Source organism: Heterodontus francisci, chromosome 14 (genome assembly GCF_036365525.1).
Source record: "Heterodontus francisci isolate sHetFra1 chromosome 14, sHetFra1.hap1, whole genome shotgun sequence".
Classification (NCBI taxonomy): domain Eukaryota; kingdom Metazoa; phylum Chordata; class Chondrichthyes; order Heterodontiformes; family Heterodontidae; genus Heterodontus; species Heterodontus francisci.
The window spans coordinates 42,478,169-42,504,215 of NC_090384.1; the positions used below are offsets into that span (position 1 = coordinate 42,478,169).

Genomic DNA, 26,047 nt, shown 5'->3' on the forward strand with positions numbered 1-26,047 from the left:
GACCCCTGGCCTACTCCAAAGAAACTTTTATGAGCCAACCAACTCTACTCAGCTTCCCAAATTCTTCTAAGTTATATACATGTACAATGAATATAAAATCAAAGTGTTGGATAACGATCAACTAGAGTATGATTCTAAAATGGCAACACCATTTTACCTGCACTCTGGTCCAATTATCACTTGGCCTCGAATGCCACTTTACCTGAAGACTACACTTGTTCCTGATTCCTGAGTGCAATGCCACAGGATATTGACTAGTTAAGAAAAATATTTTCAACATCTTGCATCCTGAATGTAATAAAATATCCATGTGAAACTTTATTTTGGTGCCAATTGCAATCTCTGCACCTGTTGGAGGGATTTATGTGAAAAGAACAATTAAGCACTGTTAAAGGGGTGCAGACAGTTCCAGTAGTCATGAGTCCTGAAATAGTAAAGTCAGTGTTTCGAATCATAGAATGTTACAGCATTAAAACAGGCCATTTGACCCATCAGCTGTGTGCTGGCATTTTTCTCCGAGCCACCTAAACTAATCCTATTCTGCTGCTCACTCCCTGCACCCTTATATTCTTTTACAAACATTTATCAAATTTTCTTTTAAAATAATTTGTTAACTCTGCTTCAACAATGCTTTGTGGCAGAGAATTCCACATTTTAACCACTCTATAAAGAATTGTTTTAACTTCCCCGTTGATTCATTTTGTGAATATCTTAAATTACTGCCCTCTTGTTAACATTGTAATGATCAGTGAAAACAATGTATCACTAGTTACAACAACAAAAACCTTAAGTATGAAGATTTCTCTGGTTGCCCCTTAATCTTCTCAGCTCTAGTGAAAAAAGCCTAAACCTATCCAGTCTTACTTTATAACTGTGATTCCCTCAGTCTTGGTAACATTCTGGTGAATCTACACTGCACTTTTTCACTGCCTTCTTATAATTCTTACAGTGGGCTCCCCAAAACAGGAGCACAAACCTAACTAAGTTAGGTTTTATATAGGTTCAGCATTGCCACTTTGTTTCTGTATTGTATGCTTTAAGACACAAAATCAAGGATTCTGTTCACTTTTTAAAATTCCTTATCTACATATGGTGCCCCCTTTAACAATCTGTTGCTAAAGCGATTTTGTCTTTATTAGATTATTGGATTCTTTCTTACCGGTGACAACAAAGGATTAATAGCAATCACTCTGAGTTCTATAGAATGCATTTTTATAGTATAGATATTTTCAACACCTCAGAACAACAGTTTCCTATCCTTTGTCTCAGTATATCTTCAAAGGGCTCTTAGTGAAATATCTGTGACTGAGTTTAATCCATTAGACAGTCAGTTTGAAGTCAGGGTTACTTAGGTAGGCTAAGTACTAGGTGGTGGTGTTTCACCATAAAAGAAATTGCAAGAATCATTTTATGATGAGGGTTGGTGCATGAGAAGCTTCTTTGTTGTTTGGCATCTCGAGATTAATAAAGCTTGTAGCTTCGCTTCTCGTACTGAGTATTGTTCATTAACTTGTTTTCATGTTAGATACATTTTCTGTTGGTTTATAGTTTGAGCCAAAGTCTGTTAGAGTACATTCAGTCCTCCTGAATATGACTTTGCATGATGTGTTTCAGTAGTTGGAGGAAAGTGACCAGGATTCTCTGTTCAAGTTCAGGGTTTCGCTGAATTTTGCTTCATATTGGGCAGATCCAGGCACACTGTTCATCATAGGCATGAGATGGACTTACAGGAGTAGCCAATGATGGGGAAACCAAGGAAAATGCTGACTTACAAATCCAAGATGGCTGTAATGATGTAACAGATGACTTGTGTATCTCTGCACACAGTCCCTTTGCTCCTCCCTTAAAATCTTATCATTTAAGGTGTTTTTCTTTTCTTATTCTTACTTGAAAAATGAATATTGAATTGTATCTGCCACTTAACTGCCCATGCAGCTGGCACATTTCTGTCTTCCTGCAGTCCTGGAGAATTTGCCATACCCTACAATTTGGTGTGACCAAATTTCAGCAAATTTCATTATTGGTCCTTCAATTCCCAAGTCTAAATCATTTTTATATATATAATAAATAAAAGTGGCCCCAAAACATTCCCATGTGGAACACCAATCACCATACCTTTTCAGTGTGAGAAATACTCTTTTACCCTGATTCTTTACTTTCTGCCTTTCAACTTATTTTTGTGGTGACAGCTCCCATAATTCCATATGCTTGTATATTTATCTTAGATCGTACCTTACAAAATGTTTTTCATAAACCTATATAAACTGCATTTGCTTCCTTTTGTATTTTTCAAAAAATTCTGTAAGATTGATTAACTGCAATCCATGTTTTAGGAATCTATGCTGATTAACCTTCATGTTTCTACACATGCTTAGTAGTGTTATTCCATATTATGAACTTGAGTAGTTTACCAACTACTAAACTGAGGCTAACTGGTCCATTACCCCAGTTTCCTTTTTTGCATAGGAGTCTCATATTTGCCACTCTCATGGTTTACAGTTTATTTCATATCTAGTAAGTAGTGTTTTTTTAGGGAGTTCTGTAGTAACGAGGACCAGGGAACTGATATTATTTGACATTAAGATTTTCCAAAAGGTTAATTTAAAGGGTTAAGTCATGGCAGGAGAGCTCAAAGCCGTGGTGTGCTCCTCGTGCTCCATGTTGGAAGCTGGGAACATTTTCCAGTGCCCGGGACCAGCATGTGTGCAGGAAGTGTCTCCAGCTGCAGCTCCTGGAAGCCCGGGTTTCAGAGCTGGAGCGGCAGTTGGGGACACTGTAGAGCATCCACGAGGTGGAGAGTATCGTGGATCGAACATATAGAGAGGTAGTCACACTGCAGACTCAACTCCACAGGCAGGAAGGGAATGAATGGGTGACCACCAGGCAGAGCAAAAGGACTAGGCGGGTAGTTCAGGAATCTCCTGTGGTCTATTCCCCTGCAAAACAGATATACTGCTTTGGATACTGTTGGGGGGGAATGGCCTCTCAGGGGAAAGCAGCAACAGCCCAATTCATTGCACCACGGTTGGCTCTGCTGCACAGAGGAGGAGTAAAAAGTATGGGAATGCAATAGTTAAAGTTGTAAGAGGAATAGATAGGCGTTTCTGTGGACGCAAGAGAGACTCCAGGATGGTATGTTGTCTCCCTGGTGCTAGGGTCAAGGATGTCTTGGAGCGGTTACAGGACATTCTGTAGGGGGAAGGTGAACAACCAGTAGTCGTGGCACACATTGGTACAAATGACGTAGGTAAAAAAAAGGATGAGGTCCTTAAAGCAGAATATAGGGAGCTAGGAAGTAAGTTGAAAAGTAGGACCTCAAAGGTAGTGATCTCAGGATTACTACCAGTGCCACGTGCTAGTCAGAGTAGAAATAGCAGGATATATCGGATGAATACATGGCTGAAGAGATGGTGTGAGGGGAGGGTTTTAGATTCCTGGGACATTGGGACCGGTTCTGGGGGAGGTGGGACCAGTACAAACTGGACGAGTTACACCTGGGCAGGACCAGGACTGATGTCCTAGGGGGAGTATTTGCTAGAGTGGTTAGGGAGGGTTTAAACTAAAATGGCAGGGGGATGGGAACCTTTGCTAAGAGTCAGAGGGGGGGGGGATCAAAGACAAGAACAAAAGGCACTAAGGGGAATAAGAAAAGTGATAGACAGAGAAATGAAGGGCCAGAATCAAACAGGGCCACAGTGGAAAATAGTGGGAAGGGGACAAGTAATGTTAAAAAGACAAGCCTTAAGGCTTTGTGCCTTAACGCATGGAGCATTCGCAATAAAGTGGATGAATTAATCGCGCAAATAGATGTAAACGGGTATGATATAGTCGGGATTACAGAGACATGGCTGCAAGGAGACCAGGGATGGGAAATGAACATCCAGGGGTATTCAGTATTTAGGAAGGACAGACAAAAAGCTAAAGGCGGTGGAGTTGCATTGCTGGGAAAGAGGAAATTAACGCAATAGTGAGGAAAGATATTAGCTTAGACCATGTGGAATCTATATGGGTAGAGCTGAGAAACACTAAGGGCATAAAACATTCGTGGGGGGGTTGTAACCAGACCCTCAAACTGTAGTGGTGATGTTGGGAATGGCATTAAACAAGAAATTAGAGACGCATGCGATAAAGGAACATCTGTAATTATGGGTGACGTTAATCTGCGTATTGATTGGCAAATCAAATTAGTCACAATACCATAGAGGAGGAATTCTTGGAATGTATACAGGATGGTTTTCTGGACCAATACATTGAGGAACTAACTAGAGAACTGGCCATCCTAGACTGGGTATTGTGTAATGAGAGAGGAATAATTGACAATCTAGTTGTGTGAGACCCCTTGGGGATGAGCAACCATAATATGATTAAATTCTCCATCAAGATGGAGAGTGACGTAGTTGATTCTGAGACTAGGGTCCTGAATCTTAGTAGAGGAAACTATGAAGGTGTGAGGCGCGAGCTGGCTATGACGGATTGGGAAACGTTACTCAAAGGGATGACGGTGGATAGCCAATGGCAAACATTTAAAGAGCGCATGGATGAACTGCAACAATTGTTTATCCCTGGCTGGCGCAAAAGTAAAATGGGAAAGGTAGCCAAACCATGGCTTACAAGGGAAATTAGAAATAGTATTAGATCCAAGGAAGAGGCAAATAAAATTGCCAGAAAAAACAACAAACCTGAGGATTGAGAGCAGTTTAGAATTCAGCAAAGGAGGACCAAGGGATTGATTAAGAAGGGGGAAAATAGATTACGAGAGCAAGCTTGCGGGGAACATAAAAACTGACTGTAAAAGTTTCTATAGGTATGTGAAAAGAAAAAGATTGGTGAAGACAAATGTAGGTCCCTTACAATCAGAAACAGGGGAATTTATTATGGGGGAACAAAGAAATGGCTGACCAACTAAATGCATACTTTGGTTCTATCTTCACAAAGGAGGACACAAATATCATATCAGACATGTTGGGGAACACAGGGCTTAGTGAGAGAGAGGAACTGAGGGAAATCAGTATTAGTAGAGAAATGGTGTTGGGGAAATTGATGGGATTGAAGGTCGATAAATCCCCAGGGCCTGGTGGTATGCATCCTAGAGTACTTAAGGAAGTGGCCCTAGAAATAGTGGATGCATTGCTGGTCATCTGCCAAGATTCTGTAGACTCTGGAACAGTTCCTACAGATTGGAGAGTAGCTAATGTAACCCCACTATTTAAAAAGGGAGGTAGAGAGAAAGCAGGGAATTCTAGACCAGTCAGCCTGACATCGGTAGTGAGGATAGTTTTAGAGTCCATTATCAAAGACTTAATAGCAGAGCACTTACTGGTAGAATTGGGCAGAGTCAGCATGGATTTACAAAAGGGAAACCATGCTTGACAAATCTACTAGAATTCTTCGAGGATGTAACTAGTTGAGTTGATGAGGGGGAGCCAGTGGATGTGGTTTATTTGGACATTCAGAAGGCTTTTGACAAAGTCCCACATAAGAGATTAGCATGTAAAATTAAAGCGCATGGGATTGATGGTAGTGTTTTGCAATGGATAGAAAATTGTTTGGCAGACAGGAAACAAAGAGTAGGGATAAATGGGTCTTTTTCCAAATGGCAGGCAGTGACTAGTGGGGTACTGCAGGGATTGGTGCTAGGACCCCAGCTATTCACAATATATGTGAATATATAGGGCGGCACAGTGGCGCAGTGGTTAGCACCGCAGCCTCACAGCTCCAGGGACCCGGGTTCGATTCCGGGTACTGCCTGTGTGGAGTTTGCAAGTTCTCCCTGTGTCTGCGTGGGTTTTCTCCGGGTGCTCTGGTTTCTTCCCACAAGCCAAAAGACTTGCAGGTTGATAGGTAAATTGGCCATTATAAATTGTCACTAGTATAGGTAGGTGGTAGGGAAATATAGGGACAGGTGGGGATGTTTGGTAGGAATATGGGATTAGTGTAGGATTAGTATAAATGGGTGGTTGATGTTCGGCACAGACTCGGTGGGCCGAAGGGCCTGTTTCAGTGCTGTATCTCTAATCTAAAAAAATATATTAATGATTTAGCTGAGGGCACTAAATGTAATATCTCCAAATTTGCAGATGACATAAAACTGGGTAGGAGGGTGAGTTGTGAGGAGGATGCAGAGAGGCTTCAGGGTGATTTGGACAAGTTGAGTGAGTGGGCTAATGCATGGCTGATGCAGTATAATGTGGATAAATGTGAGGTTATCCACTTTGGTAGAAAAAACAGGATGGTTATAAACTGAGAGAGGGGACTATGCAGTGAGACCTGGGTGTTCTCGTACACCAGTCGCTGAATCAGTCGCATGCAGATCCAACAGGCGGTAAAAAAGGCAAATGGTATGTTGGCCTTCATAGCGAGAGGATTCGAGTACAGGAGCAGGGATGTCTTGCTGCAATTATACAGGGCCTTGGTGAGGCCACACCTGAAATATTGTGTGCAGGTTTGGTCTCTTTATCTGAGGAAGGATGTTCTTGCTATAGAGGGAGTGCAGCGAAGGTTTACCAGACCGATTCCTGGGATGGCGGGACTGACTTATGAGGAGAGATTGAGTCGGTTGGGATTATATTCGCTGGAGTTCAGAAGAGTGAGGGGGGATCTCATAGAAATCTATAAAATTCTAACAGGACTTGACAGGGTAGATGCAGGAAGGATGTTCCCGATGGTGGGGGAGTCCAAAACCAGGGGTCATAGTCTAAGGATATGGGGTAAAACTTTCAGGACTGAGATGAGGAGAAATTTCTTCACCCAGTGAGTGGTGAGCCTGTGGAATTCGCTACCACAGAAAGCAGCTGAGGCCAAAACATTGTATGTTTTCAAGAAAGAGTTCGATATAGCTCTTGGGCCTAATAGGATCAAAGGGTATGGACCAAAGCAGGAACAGGTTACTGAGTTGGATGATCAGCCATGATCATATTGAATGGCGGAGCAGGCTCGAAGGGCCGAATGGCTTACGCCTGCTGCTATTTTCTATGTTTTCTATGTTTCCTCTCCACAGAAACCATCAACGCCCAGTGATGTGCATAGTTCTTTAGTGCCATCACTCTTCGATTAGTATCCTCCACTAACTCTTCTGTACCAGTTCTGATGGTTCTGCAATCTTAATTTCCACCTCTTCATGAAAACTGAAACAAAATGCTTATTTAGTATCTGCCATTCTGTCCACTAGAAACTTGACCCCATCATCTATTGTTGCCTGAGCCCTACATTGACTTTTTCCTCGCTACCAATACATCTATTTTTGTTCATTTTTAAATGCATACTTCTTCACAGCCTTTCTAATCCTTTTTGTAGCTTGCTTTTCTTTGTTCCTTGTATTTCTACTGGCGTTATTTTTAATTCTCTGTTGGTATGATGGTTGACTCATTTTTGTTTTATTCTTTCATGGGATGTCGGCGTTATTGGCAAAGCCAGCATTGTTGCCCATCCCTAATTGCTCTTGACAACTTAGTGGCTTGCTAGGCCATTTCAGAGGGCAGTTCAGTCAACCACATTGCTGTGGGTCTGGAGTCACATTTAGGCCAGACTCGGTAAGGATGGCAGATTTCCTTCCCTAAAGGACATTAGTGAACCACAATTTTTTTATATAACAGTTGATGATAGTTCAATCGATGATAGTTAAATCGATGGTAGTTTCATGGCACCATTACTGAGACTAGCTTTTAATTCCAGATTTTTTAAAATTAATTAATTGAATTGAAATTCCATCAGCTGCCATGGTGGGATTTGAACCCTTATCCCCAAAGCATTAGCCTGGACCTCTGGATTACTAGTTCAGTGACATTATTACTATACCACCATCTCCCCTAATACTGCAATACAGTCAGTTGAAGTCCAATGCACATAGCCTTAATGATGAGATGCCTGCAGTTTATTTGTCTTTCTGAGAGCAATGCTGTCTGTTTTCCAGGAGTTCTTCCTGAATGTGAAGGATATTTTGCGTACCCCAACAGATATCACAGGACAGTTTGAGAAGTGGCAGGAGGAGGAGCTGGCACTCAATAACCGGTCAGTATCAACTTGCACATGGGTGGGCATTGGTCAGAGCAATGCGACAGTTTAGGGAAGGGATTTTTGTAATCATACGTTGCTGGGAGGGTAGAAATAATTAAACAGCTACAACTCCATTGATTGCTCAATGAACAAAGCACTGCGTGGTGTACATTGAACCATACAAACCTAAAAATCCCAGTTTTGATTCCGGTTTGTGTTGTTAGCTGGTCTCAGCCAGGGTAACAATAATTGGCCTCGGTGACCCTGCGCGAGGGAGAACAAAAATCAGCCAGGACTTCTGTTTCTGGTCATTTTCCAGTGGGTCCTAAGTGCCTATGTAACTGTATACCAAAAAGGAGTCACTTCTTTGAAAGGAGGGAAGAAATTTGGCCAGGGTTTATTCATATTCTCCCTTTCTACTCTCCTGAATGGCATATTATATTTCTGCAGTGAGTATGGATAATATAAAAAAGAACATTTGTTGAAATCCTTGTTGAATCATTTGAATGCGTAAGAATTATGGCTGTTGTCACATCATCCCTTTAATCCCTAATATGAAATGTTGCTGCATGCCCAACTTTCAAATACACTATGCTGAAGATTCATTAATAAAAGAGCACATTTGTTTATTATATTAGTTTGACTAGATTTCCATGTACAAATTAGGTTGATCTTCAGAATTATTTCCTGATATCTGGACACCGCTCTGACAAACTTGTAAACATATTTGATTACAATCTGTTTAGAAATATATTATTTTCCTGTGTCTGCACCATGGTCAAGTTAGAGATCGTACACTGTAGGCGTCGTTGCTATTTGCTATTTTGAACATTGCCACCATGTCATGGATGTATGAGAGGAGGAATCATTGAAGGAGTGCAGGAATCCTTCCACAGCTGCTATTCCCTCCGTCAGTTGGACAGTCTGACCTGGATTGATATGCATTCCCCCAGTAAAAGTCCAAACCAAGAAATAAATGCCTGGACCTGTTTTTGTTTATCAGTCCCATTATATGCTGGTGTGCATGTTTGTTTGATCAGTTGTTTTCTCACATCTGTGACCCAGATACCATATTGAGGCTTGCCAGAGTCTCATTTTTTGGCCTTGACGGTAATACTTTCATTTACTGAATTGTGTTAGTACATTATCATGAATGATGTGTTCATCCCCTAACTAAGAACATAGGAAGATAGGAACAGGAGTAGGCCATTCAGCCCCTCGAGCCTGTCCCGCCATTCAGTGAGATCATGGCTGATCCACGGCCTAGCTCCATGTACCTGCCTTTGGCCCATATCCCTTAATATCTTTGCTTGACAAAAATCTATCTATCTCAGATTTAAAATTAACAACTGTTCAAGCTTCAACTGCTGTTTGTGGGAGAGAGTTCCAAACCTTTACCACCCTTTGCGTGAAGAAGTGCTTCCTAACACCTCTCCTGACGGTCTGGTCCTAATTTTTAGACTATGCCCCCTCGTTTTAGAATCTCTAACCAGTGGAAATAGTTTATCTTTATCTAGCCTGTCTTTTCCTGTTAATATCTTGAAGACTTCGATCAGATCATACCTTAGCCTTCTAAATTCTAGCCAAAATAGGCCTAAATTGTGTAATCTTTCCTCGTAACTTAACCCCTGTAGTCCAGGTATCATTCTTGTAAACCGACGTTGCACTCTCTCCAAGGCCAATATATCCTTCCTAAGGTGTGGTGCCCAGAACTGCCCACAGTACTCCAAGTGGGGTCTAACCAGGGTTTTGTACAGCTGCTGTATAATATCTGTGTCCTTATACTCCAATCCTCTAGATATAAAGGCTAGCATTCCATTAGCCTTTTTGATTATTTTTGCACTTGCTCGTGGCATTTTAAATATTTATGCACCTGTACCCCCTAGTCTCTTTGGACATTCACTGTACTTAACCTCTTCCCATTTAGAAAGTACCCTGCTCTATCCTTTTTTGGTCCAAAATGGATAATCTCACATTTGCCCGCATTGAAATCCATCTGCCACAAGGATGATATTGTTTACATATATCAGGGAAAATTCCTCAGTCCTGTCATGATGTGATTTACCACCCATTGGAATAGGTTGGATGCATTTTCAGTTGGAAGGGCATGACCATAACTTGAACAACCTGATTGAATAGCAAATGTAGTATACAACTGGACTCTGGCACTCAACCATACCTACCAACAACCTTCTATCAGATGGAGAGTTTTCAGATCCTGAGCACCCCCGAGCTTTTCAAGGATTTCCTCCATGCCAGGTTTAGGGTACGCATTTGTTCTGTAAGTTAACTTTTTGTTTCTGGGAATCCACAATGAATTGCATGATCTTGTCTTCGGGACCAATAGTGCCACTGATCACCACGGACTCTAGGACATCCAGTATTATCTCAAATCTAACAACTCTTGCATTCCCCTGGCTATGTGCTCCCTCAAACTATGTGCCACAGGCTTAGTGTGTTGGTACCCTGGAAATGGAGTGACTGTGTTTGGCTGGTGCATAACCCTGTGGCTTTCTTGGAATCAGTGACTAAAGCATATTGTTATCCACAACTCTTGCCCACCCTCTCTTTCACCCCCACCCCCTCCAGTGTCTTGTCTGTTTTGGTAAGGAATAGCTGAGCTGCTAGATCTCACCAAAGAACTAGGGGGTGGCAGGTTATCGGGGGTAGGTGGAAATGTGGAGTAATCAGTTCAGCCATGAACTTATTGAATGGCGGAGCAGGCTTGAAGGGCTGAGTGGCCTGCTCCTGCTCCTAATCCATACGTTCGTATGAATTCAGCCAAGAAGTCTATAATGTTGCCATTCTCCAGGTGGACTTAATGTACAGATGCTATCTTCTCGGGTGAGATATGGTTTTAGCATATTCATGTGATTGGCAGTTCATGAAGGGTTGCATAGCAAAAACAGCTAGAGAAGATCCTTGGAAAGCTTTCTTGCAGAACTTGAATAAAACAAATCCTTTTCAGAAATGATGGTCTGGTTCCATTGTGAACTAACAGAATCTAGTCTTTTGCTGGATTTATGTAGGCCTATGCTTGTGGAGCCATATTCCACTTCTATTCCTCCAAGCCAGACAAAACTGAACCAAGTAATATTTAGTAATTCTCTGGCATTTATAATAACATCAGTGCCTTGCATTTATATTGTGCCTTTAACAGAGAAAAATATCCCAAGATACTTGACAGGTGTAATTAGAAACAAATAGATGCCAAGCCAAAGAAAGAGATATTAGGAGAGACCTAAAGCTTGATCAGAAGGCTTGGGTTTTAAGGAGGGTCGTAAAGGTGGAGGGGATTTGGCAGGAAATTCCAGTATAAAGGTGCAGCCGTGAATGATGGGACCTGGAGCCAACATTAGTTGGGATGAATGGGTGATAGGTGAGTAAGACCTGGTGTGTGTTAAGATATGAGCAGCAGAGTTTGAGACGAGCTGAAGTTCATGCAGGATCGAGAATGGGAAGCTGTCTAGGAGAGCACGGAAATAGTCTGGACTGGAGCTGATGTAGCTTGGATGAGGGTTTCAGCAGCAGGTGAGCTGATGCAGGGATGGAGGTGGGTGATGTGACGGGGGTGGAAGAAGCTGTTCTTTGTGATGGAAGGTTTATGAGTTGGAAACACAGCTTGAATAGGATGCTGAGACTGCAAACACTCTGGTTTGGCCTGAGACAATGGTCAGGGAGGGGATGGAGTTTCTGGCTTTGGCTGAAGACAGCAGCTTTGATCTTCCCAATGATAAACTGGAGGAAATTGCAGCTCGTCTAAGACTGGATGTTGGACAAGCAGGCTGTGAATATAGAGGAACTGGAGGGGTTGAGAGACGTGGTACTATAGCCACGAGTTCCCTTTTTTCCAACAGCAATCCATCCTGATCAGATTCACAAAGTGAATTACACAAAACATGAGCAACAATCTGTAGTTGATGGACATCATTTGAATAGTAAAGAGTGAGTTTTTGAGTACAACAGCTTTGTAATTAAAATATTAACATATTATGGAAGGTTTGTGTGTTACTGTGGACCCTTGTCTCTCTGGTCAGTATGTTAGCTTGTAAATGAACATGTAACCCGAGAGTGGCATTCTTTTGAACATACTATTTTAAACCAGACAAATGATGGAATTGTTTTTTTCCCCCCCATCTTCCTTCACCATTGCCTCCCAGTTTTATTTGGGTTAAGAAATTGTCCCATTGTTTTATTCACCAGTAAACATCTAAATTGAATTTTCACTGTGGTGTTCATAGAGTCCTGAATTTAGTCCCTCATCAACAGGCTCAATTTCTTAAGCCTTTTCTCATTATTTGAATTCTTGGTATTTCAGTCACGTCTCAATAGTTGTAAAATCCTTTTTTTTAAATGATTTAAAATGGAAAGGAAAGTGCAAACCAAGTGTTATTGTTGTTTAAAAGAAAAACTTTATTTTTTTAATTGAAGCTTTTATGAGAAGAAGACAGCTGTGCACCAGGCGCTGTGCGATAACGTGGATACACGTACGGTAATGGAAGAACTGCGGTCCCTTGTGAGCCAGTGTAACACATACATTGCAGCAAAGAAAAGCAACAAGAAGCTACCAAATCGCATTCTGTTGAGGACCATTGCAACCTACCTCACTGAGATGCTGAAGGTGAGATGGGGAGACACAATGTGTTGCACTGGTCATACTGGCAATTATCTGATCCTTGAACACTGAGGATGTTGTAAAGCTGAAATAAAAACAGAATATGCTGCAAATGCTCCGCAGATCTGACAGCATCTGAGAGAGAAACAGAGTTAACGTTTTCAGTCTGACGAGAAACAGAGTTAATGGGGGGAATTTTATGCTGTCCGCCAGGGTTGATTTGGTGCCGTATATGGTGATATAATTAGGTGGGATATTTTAGAGGAACTAAGTCGGCGGCGGGTTTGCGACATTTCGGGGTTCCACCAGCATGGTGGTGGATTGCAGCTTTGCATTCATTTAAATAACATGAATACTCATTACGATATGCATAGTTACAATTTTTAGTCCTACCTGCCAGATTAAGTGAATGGCGAACGATATTTCCTTGCCTCCTGATTCACGATTGTTTCACCGTGGTGCGCAGCAGTCGGATTTGTGCAGTTGAGTCTCGAGCCTCTGCTCTTCTCTCTTTAACTCATCTGTTAAACGCCACCATTTTAATGGATATTTGCCCCCAGGCCAGCATTGCAATGGGCATTTGCCTCCAGGCTCGGCGACAGCAAGGGTGACTTTCCTTAGGGATGGCAGCAAAGGCATGGGCAGAGGCTACATGGAGGAGCAGGGCAGGGAAGGGTGGGATGATCGGGTGCATCGAGGAGCAGGGCAAGGTAATTGGGGAGGGAAGGGTGAGGCGATCAGGTGCATGGAGAGCAAGGGAGGTTTTTTCTTATATTTGGGAGATGTGATCATCGCTGGCTAGGCCAGCATTTATTGCCCATCCCTAATTGCCCTCAAGAAGGTGGTGGTGAGCTGCCTTCTTGAACCGCTGCAGTCCTTGGGGTGTAGGTACAACAGTGCTGTAAGGAAGCGAGTTCCAGGATTTTGAGATGGAACGGTGATATAGTTCCAAGTCAGGATGGTGTGTGGCTTGGAGGGAAACTTGCAGTTGGTGGTGTTCCCATGCATCTGCCCTTGTCCCTCTAGGTGGTAGAGGTCGCTTGTTGAGTTGCTGCACTGCATCTTGTAGATGGTACACACTGCTGCCACTGTGCGTCAGTGGTGGAGGGAGTGAATGTTGAAGGTGGTGGATGGGGTGCCAATCAATTGGGCTACTTTGTCCTGGATGGTGTCGAGCTTCTTGAGTGTTGTTGGAGCTTCACCCATCCAGGCAAGTGGAGAGTGTTCCATTACACTCTTGATGTGTTTCTTGTAAATGGTGGACAGGCATTGGGGAATTGGGAGGTGAGTTACTTGCCACAGAATTCCCAGCCTCTGACCTGCTCTTGTAGCCACCGCATTTATGTCGCTGGTCCACGGTGACCCCCAGGATGTTGATAGTGGGGATTCAGCTAAAGTAATGTCATTGAATATCAAGGGGAGATGGTTAGATTCTCTCTTGTTGGAGATACTCATTGCCTGGCAATTGTGTGGCTTGAATGTTAATTAACACTCATCAGCCCAAACCTGGATATTGTCCAGGTCTTGCTGCACATGGACGCAGGCTGCTTCAGTATCTGAGGAGTCGCAAATGGTACTGAACATTGTGCAATCATCAGCGAACGTCCCCGCTTCTGATCTTATGATAGAGGGAAGATCATTGATAAAGCAGTTGAAGATGGTTGGGCCTAGAGCACCACCCTGAGGAACTCCTGCAGTAATGTCCTGGGACTGAGATGATTGACCTCTAACAACCACAACTATCTTCCTTTGTGCTTGCTATGACTCCAACCAGTGTAGAGTTTTCCCCGATTCCCATTGACTCCAGTTTTGCTAGGGCTCCTTGATGTTGTACTTGGTCAAATGCTGCCTTGATGTCAAGGGCAGTCACTCTCACCTCGCCTCTGGAGTTCAGTTCTTTTGTCCATGTTTGGACCAAATCTGTAATGAGGCATGGGCTGAGTGACCACGGCAGAACCCAAACTGAGCCTCAGTGAGCAAGTTTTTACTAAGCAAGTGCCGCCTGATAGCACTGTCGCTGACCCCTTCCATCACTTTACTGATGATCGCGATTAGACTGATGGGGTGGTAATTGGCCGGGTTGGATTTGTCCTGCTTTTTGTGTACAGAACATACCTGGGCAATTTTCTACATTGCCGGTAGATGCCAGTGTTGTAGCTGTACTGGAACAGCTTAGCTAGGGGCACGGCAGTTAGTTCTATAGCACGTCTTCAGTACTACACCCGGAATATTGTCAGGGCCCATAGCCTTTGTAGTATCCAGTGCCTTCAGCCGTTTCTTGATATCACGTGGAGTGAATTGGATTGGCTGAAGACTGGCATCTGTGATGCTGGGGATTTCTAGCCCTGCCATCAGGAACATCGCAGCATTCATAAAATTTCACCCAATGTTTCTCTCTCCAAGATGCTATTAGACCTGTTGAGTGTTTCCAGTAGTATTTTTGTTTTTATAATCTGATCCTTCCTTTCTATTACTTTGGTGGTCTTGACTCACGTTTTTTGTTTTCAATTGCTGTTGAGCCTCAATAAATTACTTTCACCTGAAAATAGACAGGCTGCACCATTAGATTTCCTCAACTCGTGACACCTACAATTGTCTCATAAAATCTGTTTCTACGTGTTCTGCATGTCTGTTTCCTTTATTTTTCCAATCCTCCCCTGCTGCTGCCAAACTGCTCCTAGATTATGAGACCACAGAGAGGTGGCTATCCTCTAACACCTCGCCCAAGTGACTATTCTTCATGTGTGCCTAGGCAGAATTAGACATAGCTATAATGCTCTTCCCCAGGTTATTGGACCATGGGTGATATCACAGTCAAATATGATCCTAACAATCGCATATGTGCACTCTCCAGAGAGGGTTTGTGGATAACGATCAGGAGTGGGAACCCTGGCTGAATTTTCCCCACCCTAGCCCAAGGGCACTGATGCCAATTGGAACAGCCCAACTTCTCACCCTGCTACATGTCAACTAATTCAGAATATTTGATCTTCTGTTCTTGTGGGCCAGTATGACATGTGCGTACTAATTGATCCATCAATGGATCTTCATTTGAATGACAAGCCTAACTGATTCAGATCCTGAATGAATTGCACTTTTGAGGAGTGAGTGGTAAATACTAATAACTGCCGGGCTTTGTTGATAGGCCTGGGAGTAGGAAAGAAAGCCTTAAGTTTGATCATCTCATTGTTTTCTTTTATTAACCAGATTTTTGGAGCAATAGAAGGTGAAGAACCAATTGGATTCCCTGTTGGAGGAGGCAGCCAGAATTTAAATGTAGGTATTGGTTCAGTCTCTCTTATAAAAGGGTCCAAATACGGACAATGACTGGGCTCAGTCATTGAGTTTGTGCAAGACTGATATCAATAGATTTCTAAGTATTAAAGATATCAAGGGATATGGGGATGGTGCAGGAAAATGGCGTTGAGGTCGAAGATCAGCCATGATCTAGTTGGTAGAGGTATTCAAAATCATGAGGGGTCTGGACAGAGTAGTTAGAGAAACTGTTCCCACTTGCAAAAGGATCGAGAATGAGATTTAAAGTATTTGGTAAGAGAAGCAAAAGTGACATGAGGAAAAGCTTTTTCATGCAGAGAGTGGTTAAGTTCTGGAATGCACTCTTGAGAATGTGGTGGAGGAAGGTTCAATTGAAGCATTCAAAAGGGACTGCTATTTGGGAAGGAAGAATGTGCAGCGTTACGGGGAGAAGGCGGGCGAATGGAACTGAGTAAATTGCTCTTTCGGAGAGCCGGTGTGGACACTGCACTGTAACAATTCTGTGATCTGTGAATGGTGAAGCAGGCTCAAGGGGCCAGTTGGCCTACTCTTGCTCCTATTTCCTATGATCCTATAAAGTCTTGCTTGCTATCTCTTTTCAGTACAGAAGAATAATTAATTCAAGAGAAGTGCCACAATCAGAGGCTGCTGATGCTTTGACACAGAATAGTAATAAAAATACGTTCTAGATAGAACAAATTTGCATTTATATATAGCTCTTTTCATGACCTTGGCATCACCAAAGTGCTTACAGCCAATTAAGTTCTTTCAAAGTATAACTGCTATTGGGGAACGTGGCTGCAAATTTGTGGACAACAAGATCCCACGAGCAGCAGTGAGATAAATGCCCAGATATTTATGTTTTTGGTGGTGTTAGTTAAGGTATAAATGTTGTCCAGGATAATCCCCTGCTCTTCAAACAGTGTCGTGTATTGTTTTACAACATATATTTATATAGCGGCTTTAACATAATAAAACAACTCAAGGTGCTTCACAGGAGCATTACGTAACAAATTATGACACTGAGCCACAAAAGGAGATATTGGGTCAGATGACCAAAAGCTTGGCCAAAGAGATGGGCTTTAAGGAGGAAAGCGAGATGGAGAAGCAGAGAGATGTAGGGAGGGTATTCCATATCTTGGGGTCTAGGCAACTGAAGGGGAATCCACCAATGATTGAGCAATTAAATTCAGGAATGCCAAAATTAGAGGAGTGCAGATATCTTGGAGGGTTGTGGGGCTGGGGATTACAGAGATAGGGAGGGGTGAGGCCATGGAGGGATTTGAAAACAAGGAAGAGAATTTTAAAATCAAGACCAGGAACCAATGCATGTTCATCTGAGAAGGAAGATGGGGTCTCTGTTTAACATCTCATTCAAATGACGGCATCTGCCAACAGCATGACACTGTCAGCCTTGATTATGTGCTTAAATCCAGGAGTGCGGGCTGGAACCCACAACCTTCTGACTCGGAAGCTGCTACTCAGCTAAGTCTAAAACCTACAGTGTTACTCTTCAGCCAATCTACAATGAGGGTGTTAAATGCTGTGTAATGTTGCTGGGAAGAGATGTCACTGTGTAGCAGACACTGGACGAGCTGTGTGTGATGGGGCCAAGAAGAGATGTCACTGTGTTAAGGACCCAAGAAGTGCCATCATTATGTTAACAGGGTAGGGGTAGATTGTCATAGTTTAATGAGGCCAGGAAGACTGTGACAGAACCACTGGTCAGGTTCTGCTGCCTCTAACTTTTTGTCTTCTACATGCAGGTGGAAGCCACTGTGATGCCTTACCTGAAGGTGCTGTCAGATTTCCGTGAGAGTGTGCGACAAATTGCCCGTGCGATGAAAGGTACAGAACAGTAAATGAGCTTATTGTATTAACATATGTGCTGTGTTTTGCATGGCTTATGGATAACCTCCCAATGCCTGACATGGTCAAATCTCAATTTGGAGAAGCTCCGGTTAGGTGGCTATTGTAGTGTTTCAACAAGGTGCGGTCTGAGCAGAGCACTACAGTCAGAGCATCACTGCCTTGACTTGTGCTTTTACTTGTTTTGGCTGCATTGATCAGCATTTTGTTTACATTGTTGATATGATGCTCTGCAGTGTTGAGCAGCAAGTCTACTAAGACACTGTTTTGATCTCTGGGGCACCCCACTCAACACTTATTCGTTCCCCAACATGACTAACTCCTCTAACTAGTAGGCGTTACTTTCCATCCTTCAACCAATTTCTTATACAATCTCCGGTTCACCCTGAAACTCCATCATTTTAAGCTTAAATAGCCTTTTGTACGTAACTTTGTCAAATACTTTTAGGAAATCAAGAAGTTAGTGTCCATCACACTGGTTGGATATTCTGTTACCAAAAAACATACACCAGGTTACACCAGATGCACAATATTATTGGAACCACTATCAACTGTACATGATATACTAGCAGATGACCATCAGTGAACTTACTGTTTAAAAGCAAACTAAAACATTATCGGTCATAGTGACAAGTGATATAGATGCCACCTGCAACTCTAAATATGTCAAGGGATTAATCTCCTGTCGGCTATTTGGAATAAGTCTTTGCAGTGACAACCCTGTAGGGAAGGAAAACTGCACACTCAAGAAGGAACAAACCCTGTAACTTGGGGATCAGCTTCTCCCACTGGCTGTGGCATGTACCTTCTGTAGGAGGAACTGTAAGGAGGTTCAATGGAGGTAACAAAATAAAGGAGCAACAGAGGCAGTATAACCCTCATGAGGCACTCCTTCATAATCTGTCACAACGTCCCTTTTTTATGAATGCTGACTGTATTTCCAACATTTTGTGTTTTTTATATTGGATGGTTGTGTGCATGGGTCAGGATTGGATGATTCGGAATTTTAGGTGGCCAGGTCATAGTCGCCTTGTCCCACTTGTCCCTGCTCTGTTCAGTTATAGGATTAAACAAGCAATCAGGAAAGTGTTCCACAACATTTCATCTAAACAAAAACTCTCTCCTTTCCCTCCCAAAGTTATTAGTTTAAAAAAAGTTTTAAAAAAACAACTCCTTCAGGGAAGTGAATGAGGGTTGAGGGGGGATGTGACTGAACAAAATACTTATAAAGCAATTTATCATGCCGTAGATAGTCTTCGTGACTTGGTGGGGGGGGTGTGGAGGGGGGGAATCGAAGTTGAATAACAGTCCTGGTTGAGTTATGTGAATCACCAGTTCACGCCCAAACAAGGTTATGACGTCATTGAGTTCTGTTGCTGTTGAGATGGTGTAACTTTGAAAAACTGGCACAAAGCATGTTCATTATGTAGACTGAGAAACTTGAGTCCTCAATACGGAATGGTTATAAAGAGGTATTGGATTGCTCATTAATTTACTGTCCTTTGATCACTATGACCCAGGTGTTGAATCCAATCCAATTTAACTGAATGAGAATTTTGTCTGTTGCTGTTTAGTCCTAAGTTAATTGAGTTTTAGCAGTTTCAGCCCTGGTTCAGTTTGGTGCCAATCCGTCATGCAGAATTTAACACTGCCATGATCATGGACCAGCATGAGTAGTGCTAGCTACAACTCTGTAATACTGATGCAGCAGGAGGCACTCCTTTGAGGTTAGGGTTAAGACATCTTTTGTTGGAGTACTGTAAAGAGAGCTTCACTTTCCATCCAATCCATACTGTACTTCATGGGTTGAAGGGCTATGGAGAACGGGCAGGAAAGTGGAGTTGAGGCCGAGATGAGATCAGCCATGATCGTATTGAATGGCAGAGCAGGCTCGAGGGGCTGAATTGCCTACTCCTGCTCCTAGTTCTTATGTTCATCTGGGAGTGTTTCATGGTGTGGAGGGAGCTTTACTTAATACTAATACAAGGGTTTAAAAAAAGTATTTCCCAAAACACATCTCTCACCTTGGTAGACATGCAGGAAGGGGAAGGAAATAGTTTGGACTGTGACACGTTCTGTTTTCTGGATTAGAAGACAGAAGCACTGTATGATTCTAACACTGTCTGAAATAGGTATGCACTGACTAACTCCTTCTGTGTTACAGTGAGTGAGGTTCTACAGCTTTGTGATGACCTTCGAGACAACATCCTTCCAGAGCTTGGTGTCCGTTTTGAGGACCATGAAGGTACTAAGCCTAATATGCTGAGTCTTGTCAACTTGCAGGTTACCATCTATAGATTTTACAAGTTCTACTTCAGAGTGTGTTATAAGATTTTCACACACTAACAAAATAATTGTGTCCCAACAGCATTGAACGCAATAATCATACCATTTTTCCCAGTACTGGGAAGCTGAGAAGATCCTTCTTTCCTTTGTCTTACCTTCCTATTACGTCCTACAAGTTTTTGAAATATAACTTGTCATCACCTGATCATGAGGTCTTGTTTTTTTATCATCCTCTTTTCAACCTTCATCCAGGCTGCTGAAACATTGTCATCATCCTTCTGCTCCCTCCTAGAAAGGGCCCCATGGTTTTCTTACCTGCTGCATTGCATTTTTTTTGATAATTGTGGATATGCTTGTGTCTTAATTCCAATCTCCAGAAGAACACTTCCTATTGCACTGAAATAAACAATATTGCTGGGAACCTTAGTTAAAAAATCCACCCCCTTCCTGTTGCAGGGCACCAAGGCTAATTGTAATGCTCATAATCACTACCCTAGCTGAATTCGGGTAATTCAGCACAAACGGGGATTAAACCCAAATCGTCTTTACTTTGCTATGGTGTAATTACCCACTGTGCTTTTGGAGTAACTTCATGATGATTTTTAAGAGTTGTTTCTATAGTTTGCCCAGTTAATGCAGTAAGTAGCTGAGTCACATAGATAATAGAGTACCAGATTTAATATGAGGGGCATTGATAGGTTAGATAGGAAGAAGCTTTTTTCCCTTAGTGGAGGGGTCAATAACCAGGGGGCATAAATTTAAGATAAGGGGCAGGAGGTTTAGAGGGAATTTGAGGAAAAAATTTTTCACCCAGAGGGTGGTTGGAATCTGAAATGCACTGCCTGAAGAGGTGGTAGAGGCAGGAACCCTCACAACATTTAAGAATTATTTAGATGAGCACTTGAAACGCCATAGCATACAAGGCTACGGGCCAAGTGCTGGAAAATGGGATTAGGATAGGTGCTTGATGGCCAGCATGGACACGATGGGCTGAAGAGCCTGTTTCTGTGCTGTATGACTCTAATTCCAGTCTGCTCAGTTGGAGCTCTACAGTTGGCTGTAGGGCTGTTGGCAGGAAGAGAAAAAAAACTGCTTGAAATCTTTATCGAGATTATTAACCAGTAATCTGCAGTAGAAAGGTAGAAATTGGATGAATAAATTCATGATCAGGACAATTGAAAAGCCATAACCTAGTTAATTTGGAACATTCTTTTGATTTTGTTCCAGTTTTCTGCTGTTTTTTAGCTAATGTTTAGTATTTGGCTGTCTGGCATAGCATACTGAGCAACAGATTCCGGGATAGCAGTTGGCGTGTTCTAATTTGCCTTAGTTTAAAAAAAAGACTTGCACATATGTTGCTTTTCACAACCTTAGATCACCCCAAGTGCTTTACAACTAATGAAGCACTTTCAATGTGTAGTCACTGTTGTAGTATAGGAAACATGACAGCCAATTTGTGCACAGCAAGCTCCCATAAACAGCAATGTGATAATGCCCAGGTAATCTATTTTTAGTGATGTTGATTGAGGGATAAATATTGGCCAGGACAACCGGGATAATTTCCCTGCTCTTCTTCGAAATAGTGCCATGGAATCTTTTACATCCACCTGAGGCAGCAAACAGGTCTTGGTTTAATGTCTCATCTGAAAGACGGCACCCCCAACAGCACAGAACTTCCTCAGTGCTGTCCTGGAATCTCAGCTTAGTTTTCTTTTTGTGCTCAAGTCTCTGGAGTGGGACTTGAACCCACAACCTTCTGGGGCGGTGAGAAAAAAAAATTAGCAAGGGTTTTTGCTCCTGATTCTCACTCCTGCTAGAAAGTATTATTGGTTTTTAATGAGGGCAGGAACTGAATTGGCTGTATAGGATGCCAATGTTCTTGTGCTTGGACATGAAGAATAGCTACATAAGCTTAAGTTTTGGAAGCCTGCCTATCCCATGGTACTCTACTACAACCAGTTAGCTCCTTCAGAAAATGAGGGAAGGAGAAGTTAATTTGTGTGACTAAAGGCTTAGGCAGAGGTTTACTGATGGTTTGGCCTACTTTTGTAGGGCTACCCACTGTGGTGAAGTTGGTGGACAGAGAGACGTTGCTGCGGGAGCGAGAAGAGAAGAAAAAGGTAAAATGCTGATTTCTGCCATGTTAACAAAGTAAAAGTATCCAATGGAACACAAAACAATGAAGAAGTTGCCTATTAGCCCAGTTTGAGGGTCTGTGCAAACTGTTGCCCATAAAGGGCTGAATTATATTCACCTGCTGCCGTCGCGATCTTGAGCCTGGCAGCTCATTTAATATGCAGGATAGTCCACCTGTCTCCAATCACATGGTGGGGGCAGGCTCTGCGATGCCGGCATTGGCGTCAACTGCCTCTGAGCAGGCACTGGTGCCAATTTTAAAGGGCTGCCAGACCCGCACAGTTGAACCCCATACCTCTCCTCTCCACCTCCCCCCCCCCCCCCCCCCCAACCACCGGCCAATACACTGAAACTTAATTTCTGACCCATTTTCCCACCCCACCAAAACACTTTTGATTTGGCCCCTCTCCCCCAACTGTACAAAGTGTAGAGCTCGCCCCTTCCCCCAAACACTAGAAATGCAGAGTTGACCGCATTCCCCCAACACCCCACTTCATTAAAAATCCTAAGTTCCCCACCTCAGTGGTGCCAGCTGTTCCTGGACAGGAAAGTGAAGGCACATGAGTGCTGGCCGTGGCACGGAAGATCACAGACAGCCGGCAAGATCTCGGTGAAAAGTATGTAAATGCATGCCTATCCTTTATTTAAAGTTGGGTACCATCACCAAGCAGCTGGGGGGCCACCACAGAGCCTCACTGCCGTCGGGAAGATTGGGCACAGTACGATCTCCCCAATGTCAGGAGCTCAACAAAATCCAGTCAAACGTCTGTATTGCCTTACAGAGAAATGTATGTTACAACAGGAGGATTAATCCTTCTTCAACAGGGCCCTACCCCAGTCCCCTTTCAATATTACAAAAGCAAGATACTGCAGTTGCTGGAAATTTGAAATAAAAAACAAAATTCTGGAATCAGGTCAGGCAGCATTTGTGGACAGAAAAACAGAGTTAATGTTTCAGGTCGATGACCTTTCATCAGAACGCCGTTCAATATTATGTTGGGTAGGACAGGCAGACTTTTGTAGCTCGTTAATCGCTTGGACCACTTGATTTTCTTGGAATCTGGCTCAGACTGAGTATCCCTTTTGTAACACGGAGCCAGCCAGGACGTTTCATTGAGCATCAGCCATAGTGGCAGATCAGAGTGACAGGCATTTATGCTGACGAGCCAGCATTTTCTCTCATTCTTAAGTTTCATTAAAGCTGAGTATTTCCCTGGCCCCCACCAATATAGTTGGTGAGTAAAATTTTCCACATTGGTAAACTCACTGACCATAGAGAGCCTCAGGTTTTTTAGGCCTGCAAGAGTCGAACTTCTTTGTTGTTTTGTTTCTGATAATTAAAGATGAAGTAGATTGCTCCTCTTGTTGAGAAAACCACATAGATCAGAATATCAGTACTGAGTTAGCTAAGTGCAGCCAGAGTTATATAATTTATTTGAGCATCTTAAACTAAGGAGCTGTTGATACAGGTTTCTTGCTACTTCGCGCTTTTCACCAACCTTCTCACCGCCACCACACTTGCCCCGTCAACCCCATCCCCGCCATGGGAAATCTTTATACGTTTGTGATCGGGCTCAGTAATTTTCTGCACAGTACAGCACGCTGCTGACACTGAATAAGCTCAAGCATTGAGACTGGCCATTTGGGCAAGTATCAGAAGGCTATGATATCTGTAGAACCACATTCAACGAGAGCCAGTGTTTTCTGGAGAGAAATCAGATGGAAAATATGGCACAAAGGATTGATGTAACATGGAGACACTTTGCATTGTGAGAAACATTGATTTTATTACCTGTTTGTAAATAGAAAAGATTAATTTTATCATAATTGAAGCCTTTTATCTCTGCTGTTTCTTCAACAGATTGAAGAGGAGAAAAAGAGGAAGAAGGAAGAGGCAGCCCAGAAAAAGCGAGAACAGGAGGTGGGGAGTTGACACATGCTGTCACAGCAGCTGCACCAGCCTGTGCAATTGGTTTTACACAACTTGTCTGGTCTGTTCAATCTGTTCTGATGGGCATCATACCACCACCTTCTTGAGGGCAATTAGGGATGGGCAATAAATGCTGGCATTGTCAGCGACATTCATACCCCAAGATGAATTCAATTAAAAGAGGGAAGTAGAGAGCAAGAATCTGGCTGATCACATACATAGCTCAATGCAGATACTTTAATTTTACCTTTATATTGGCTTAAACTCCAACCTTGCAGTGAAGAGTCAGCAGTTTGAGACATTTACATTAAAACAGCACTGGATGTTGGAATCCCAGAGAGCAGCTGACCATAAATGTACTAGGTTTGATTTCCAGTCTACTGAATTAGCTGATCTCAACTGGGGTGTGAGTTAGGACAGTATAATTGGCACTTCCCAGCGAGGGCAGGGAAAATCAACCAGCGGGGCTTCATCTCATTTAAACTCAATGATCCTTCCTAATGAAAAATGTGCATATATGGGTGTTGGGTGGCAACCAGATTATGGGAGGTTGGGATTGTTACATGCTTATGCTTAACTTACAATACCAAAATATGCAACTGAAACTCCTGCCGAAGGTTAATAGCACCCTTAGCATTCTGATTTCAGTTACAGTGATTACCTACCTCATCCCCCTCCCCTCAGGTGCCTGATGCTTGCAATATTTGATTTTTTGGGGGAAGTTCAATCTTTTTAGAAGGATACAGAATCACAGGAAAAGCTCATTCAGATTTAGCAATACCTGCTCATAGTTGACCTCTTGCTTAAATAGTTTAAGTCCTTGTCTTGAATCATTAGCTTTTCATTCCATCAAATATCACAGGATGTATCGTGCTTCCTTGACAATCCTTTGACCTTTAAATAGAAGTCCACTGTCACTCCAAATGCAGATCAATAAAAATGTAGGCTACTTGATTGAGAACAAGGTGACTGGCAGCTCTCCTTCCCCCCTTTGCCTGCAAACTATTGTAGTTGGCTTAGTCCAGGTACCAGTTTATCAATGTAACACGTGCAGATCATGGGGAAATTGGAGATTTTGAAATGTAGCACCATGAAGTCTCTTATGCAGTTTTGTTTGTCTTCCCCATTCTTTCTCCTCTTTTGAGCAGATGTTGGATATCTATATTTAAAATTTTGTTTGCTTGTACTTCCTGTCTCCAAACCTTACTTTTTGCCACGCTGTTTTTGTCACATTTTTATGTCAACATTTCCATTATAAATTCCTTTGTCCATTTATAATGGAATCTCCCTATATAAATCACAATGTTGTTATTACACCCTCCTCCCAATAGCATCTGTTTCATGTCTTCCCAACCCCTCCACTTTTACCACAGAAAAACTTCAATGCTCCAACCAATTCTACTTCTCCATCCTAAATTATCCTAAGTTTTGCTATTTATAAATAATATAACATCAATGTATCATATAAAAGTAATGACAGAACATATGACCGTAAAATGGGAACATGTGCACACTCTGGTCCAGTTACTCTCTGTCTACTGAGATTGCCTCATCTGAAGATTACATTTGGATTTGCTTCCTGCCAGCAACTCCATGGAAGATCAACTCATACTCTGAAATTGTTAGAAACACAAAAATGAAGTGAGTTAAAATAATTCATCTCAAACCAACCCATCACATTAGGGCTTGGGGATACAGATTGAAACTAATAAAATACACATTTAAATCTGATGTCAGGAAGGTCATCTTGACAGAGCAAATCGTAGAATGTGCTTCCAAATATGGTTGTTGAGGTAAACACCTTGGATCATTTAAGTAATAGTTGGACATTGTGACAGGTAGGCTGTAGACTCTTTCTAGATAGATGAGCTGAGATAAGTCGAATGGATTTCCTTTTCTAGCTTGGGTCTTGTCTTTTTTATGTTCCTATATTTAATGGATTG

The 26,047-nt window shown here is 42.5% G+C and overlaps 1 protein-coding gene across 3 annotated transcripts in view; it reads left to right on the forward strand.

Annotated features, from left to right (window-relative positions):
- Positions 1-26,047, forward strand: part of cars1 (cysteinyl-tRNA synthetase 1) — a 103,955-nt gene that overhangs the window by 71,646 nt on the left and 6,262 nt on the right. For all 3 annotated transcript variants that reach the window (XM_068046074.1, XM_068046075.1, XM_068046073.1), the window contains 7 exons: positions 7,910-8,007; positions 12,424-12,613; positions 15,815-15,883; positions 17,650-17,731; positions 19,917-19,997; positions 22,091-22,158; positions 24,036-24,095. In XM_068046074.1, coding sequence (XP_067902175.1) covers positions 7,910-8,007; positions 12,424-12,613; positions 15,815-15,883; positions 17,650-17,731; positions 19,917-19,997; positions 22,091-22,158; positions 24,036-24,095 — 648 coding nt within the window. The remainder of the gene's footprint in view (positions 1-7,909; positions 8,008-12,423; positions 12,614-15,814; positions 15,884-17,649; positions 17,732-19,916; positions 19,998-22,090; positions 22,159-24,035; positions 24,096-26,047) is intronic.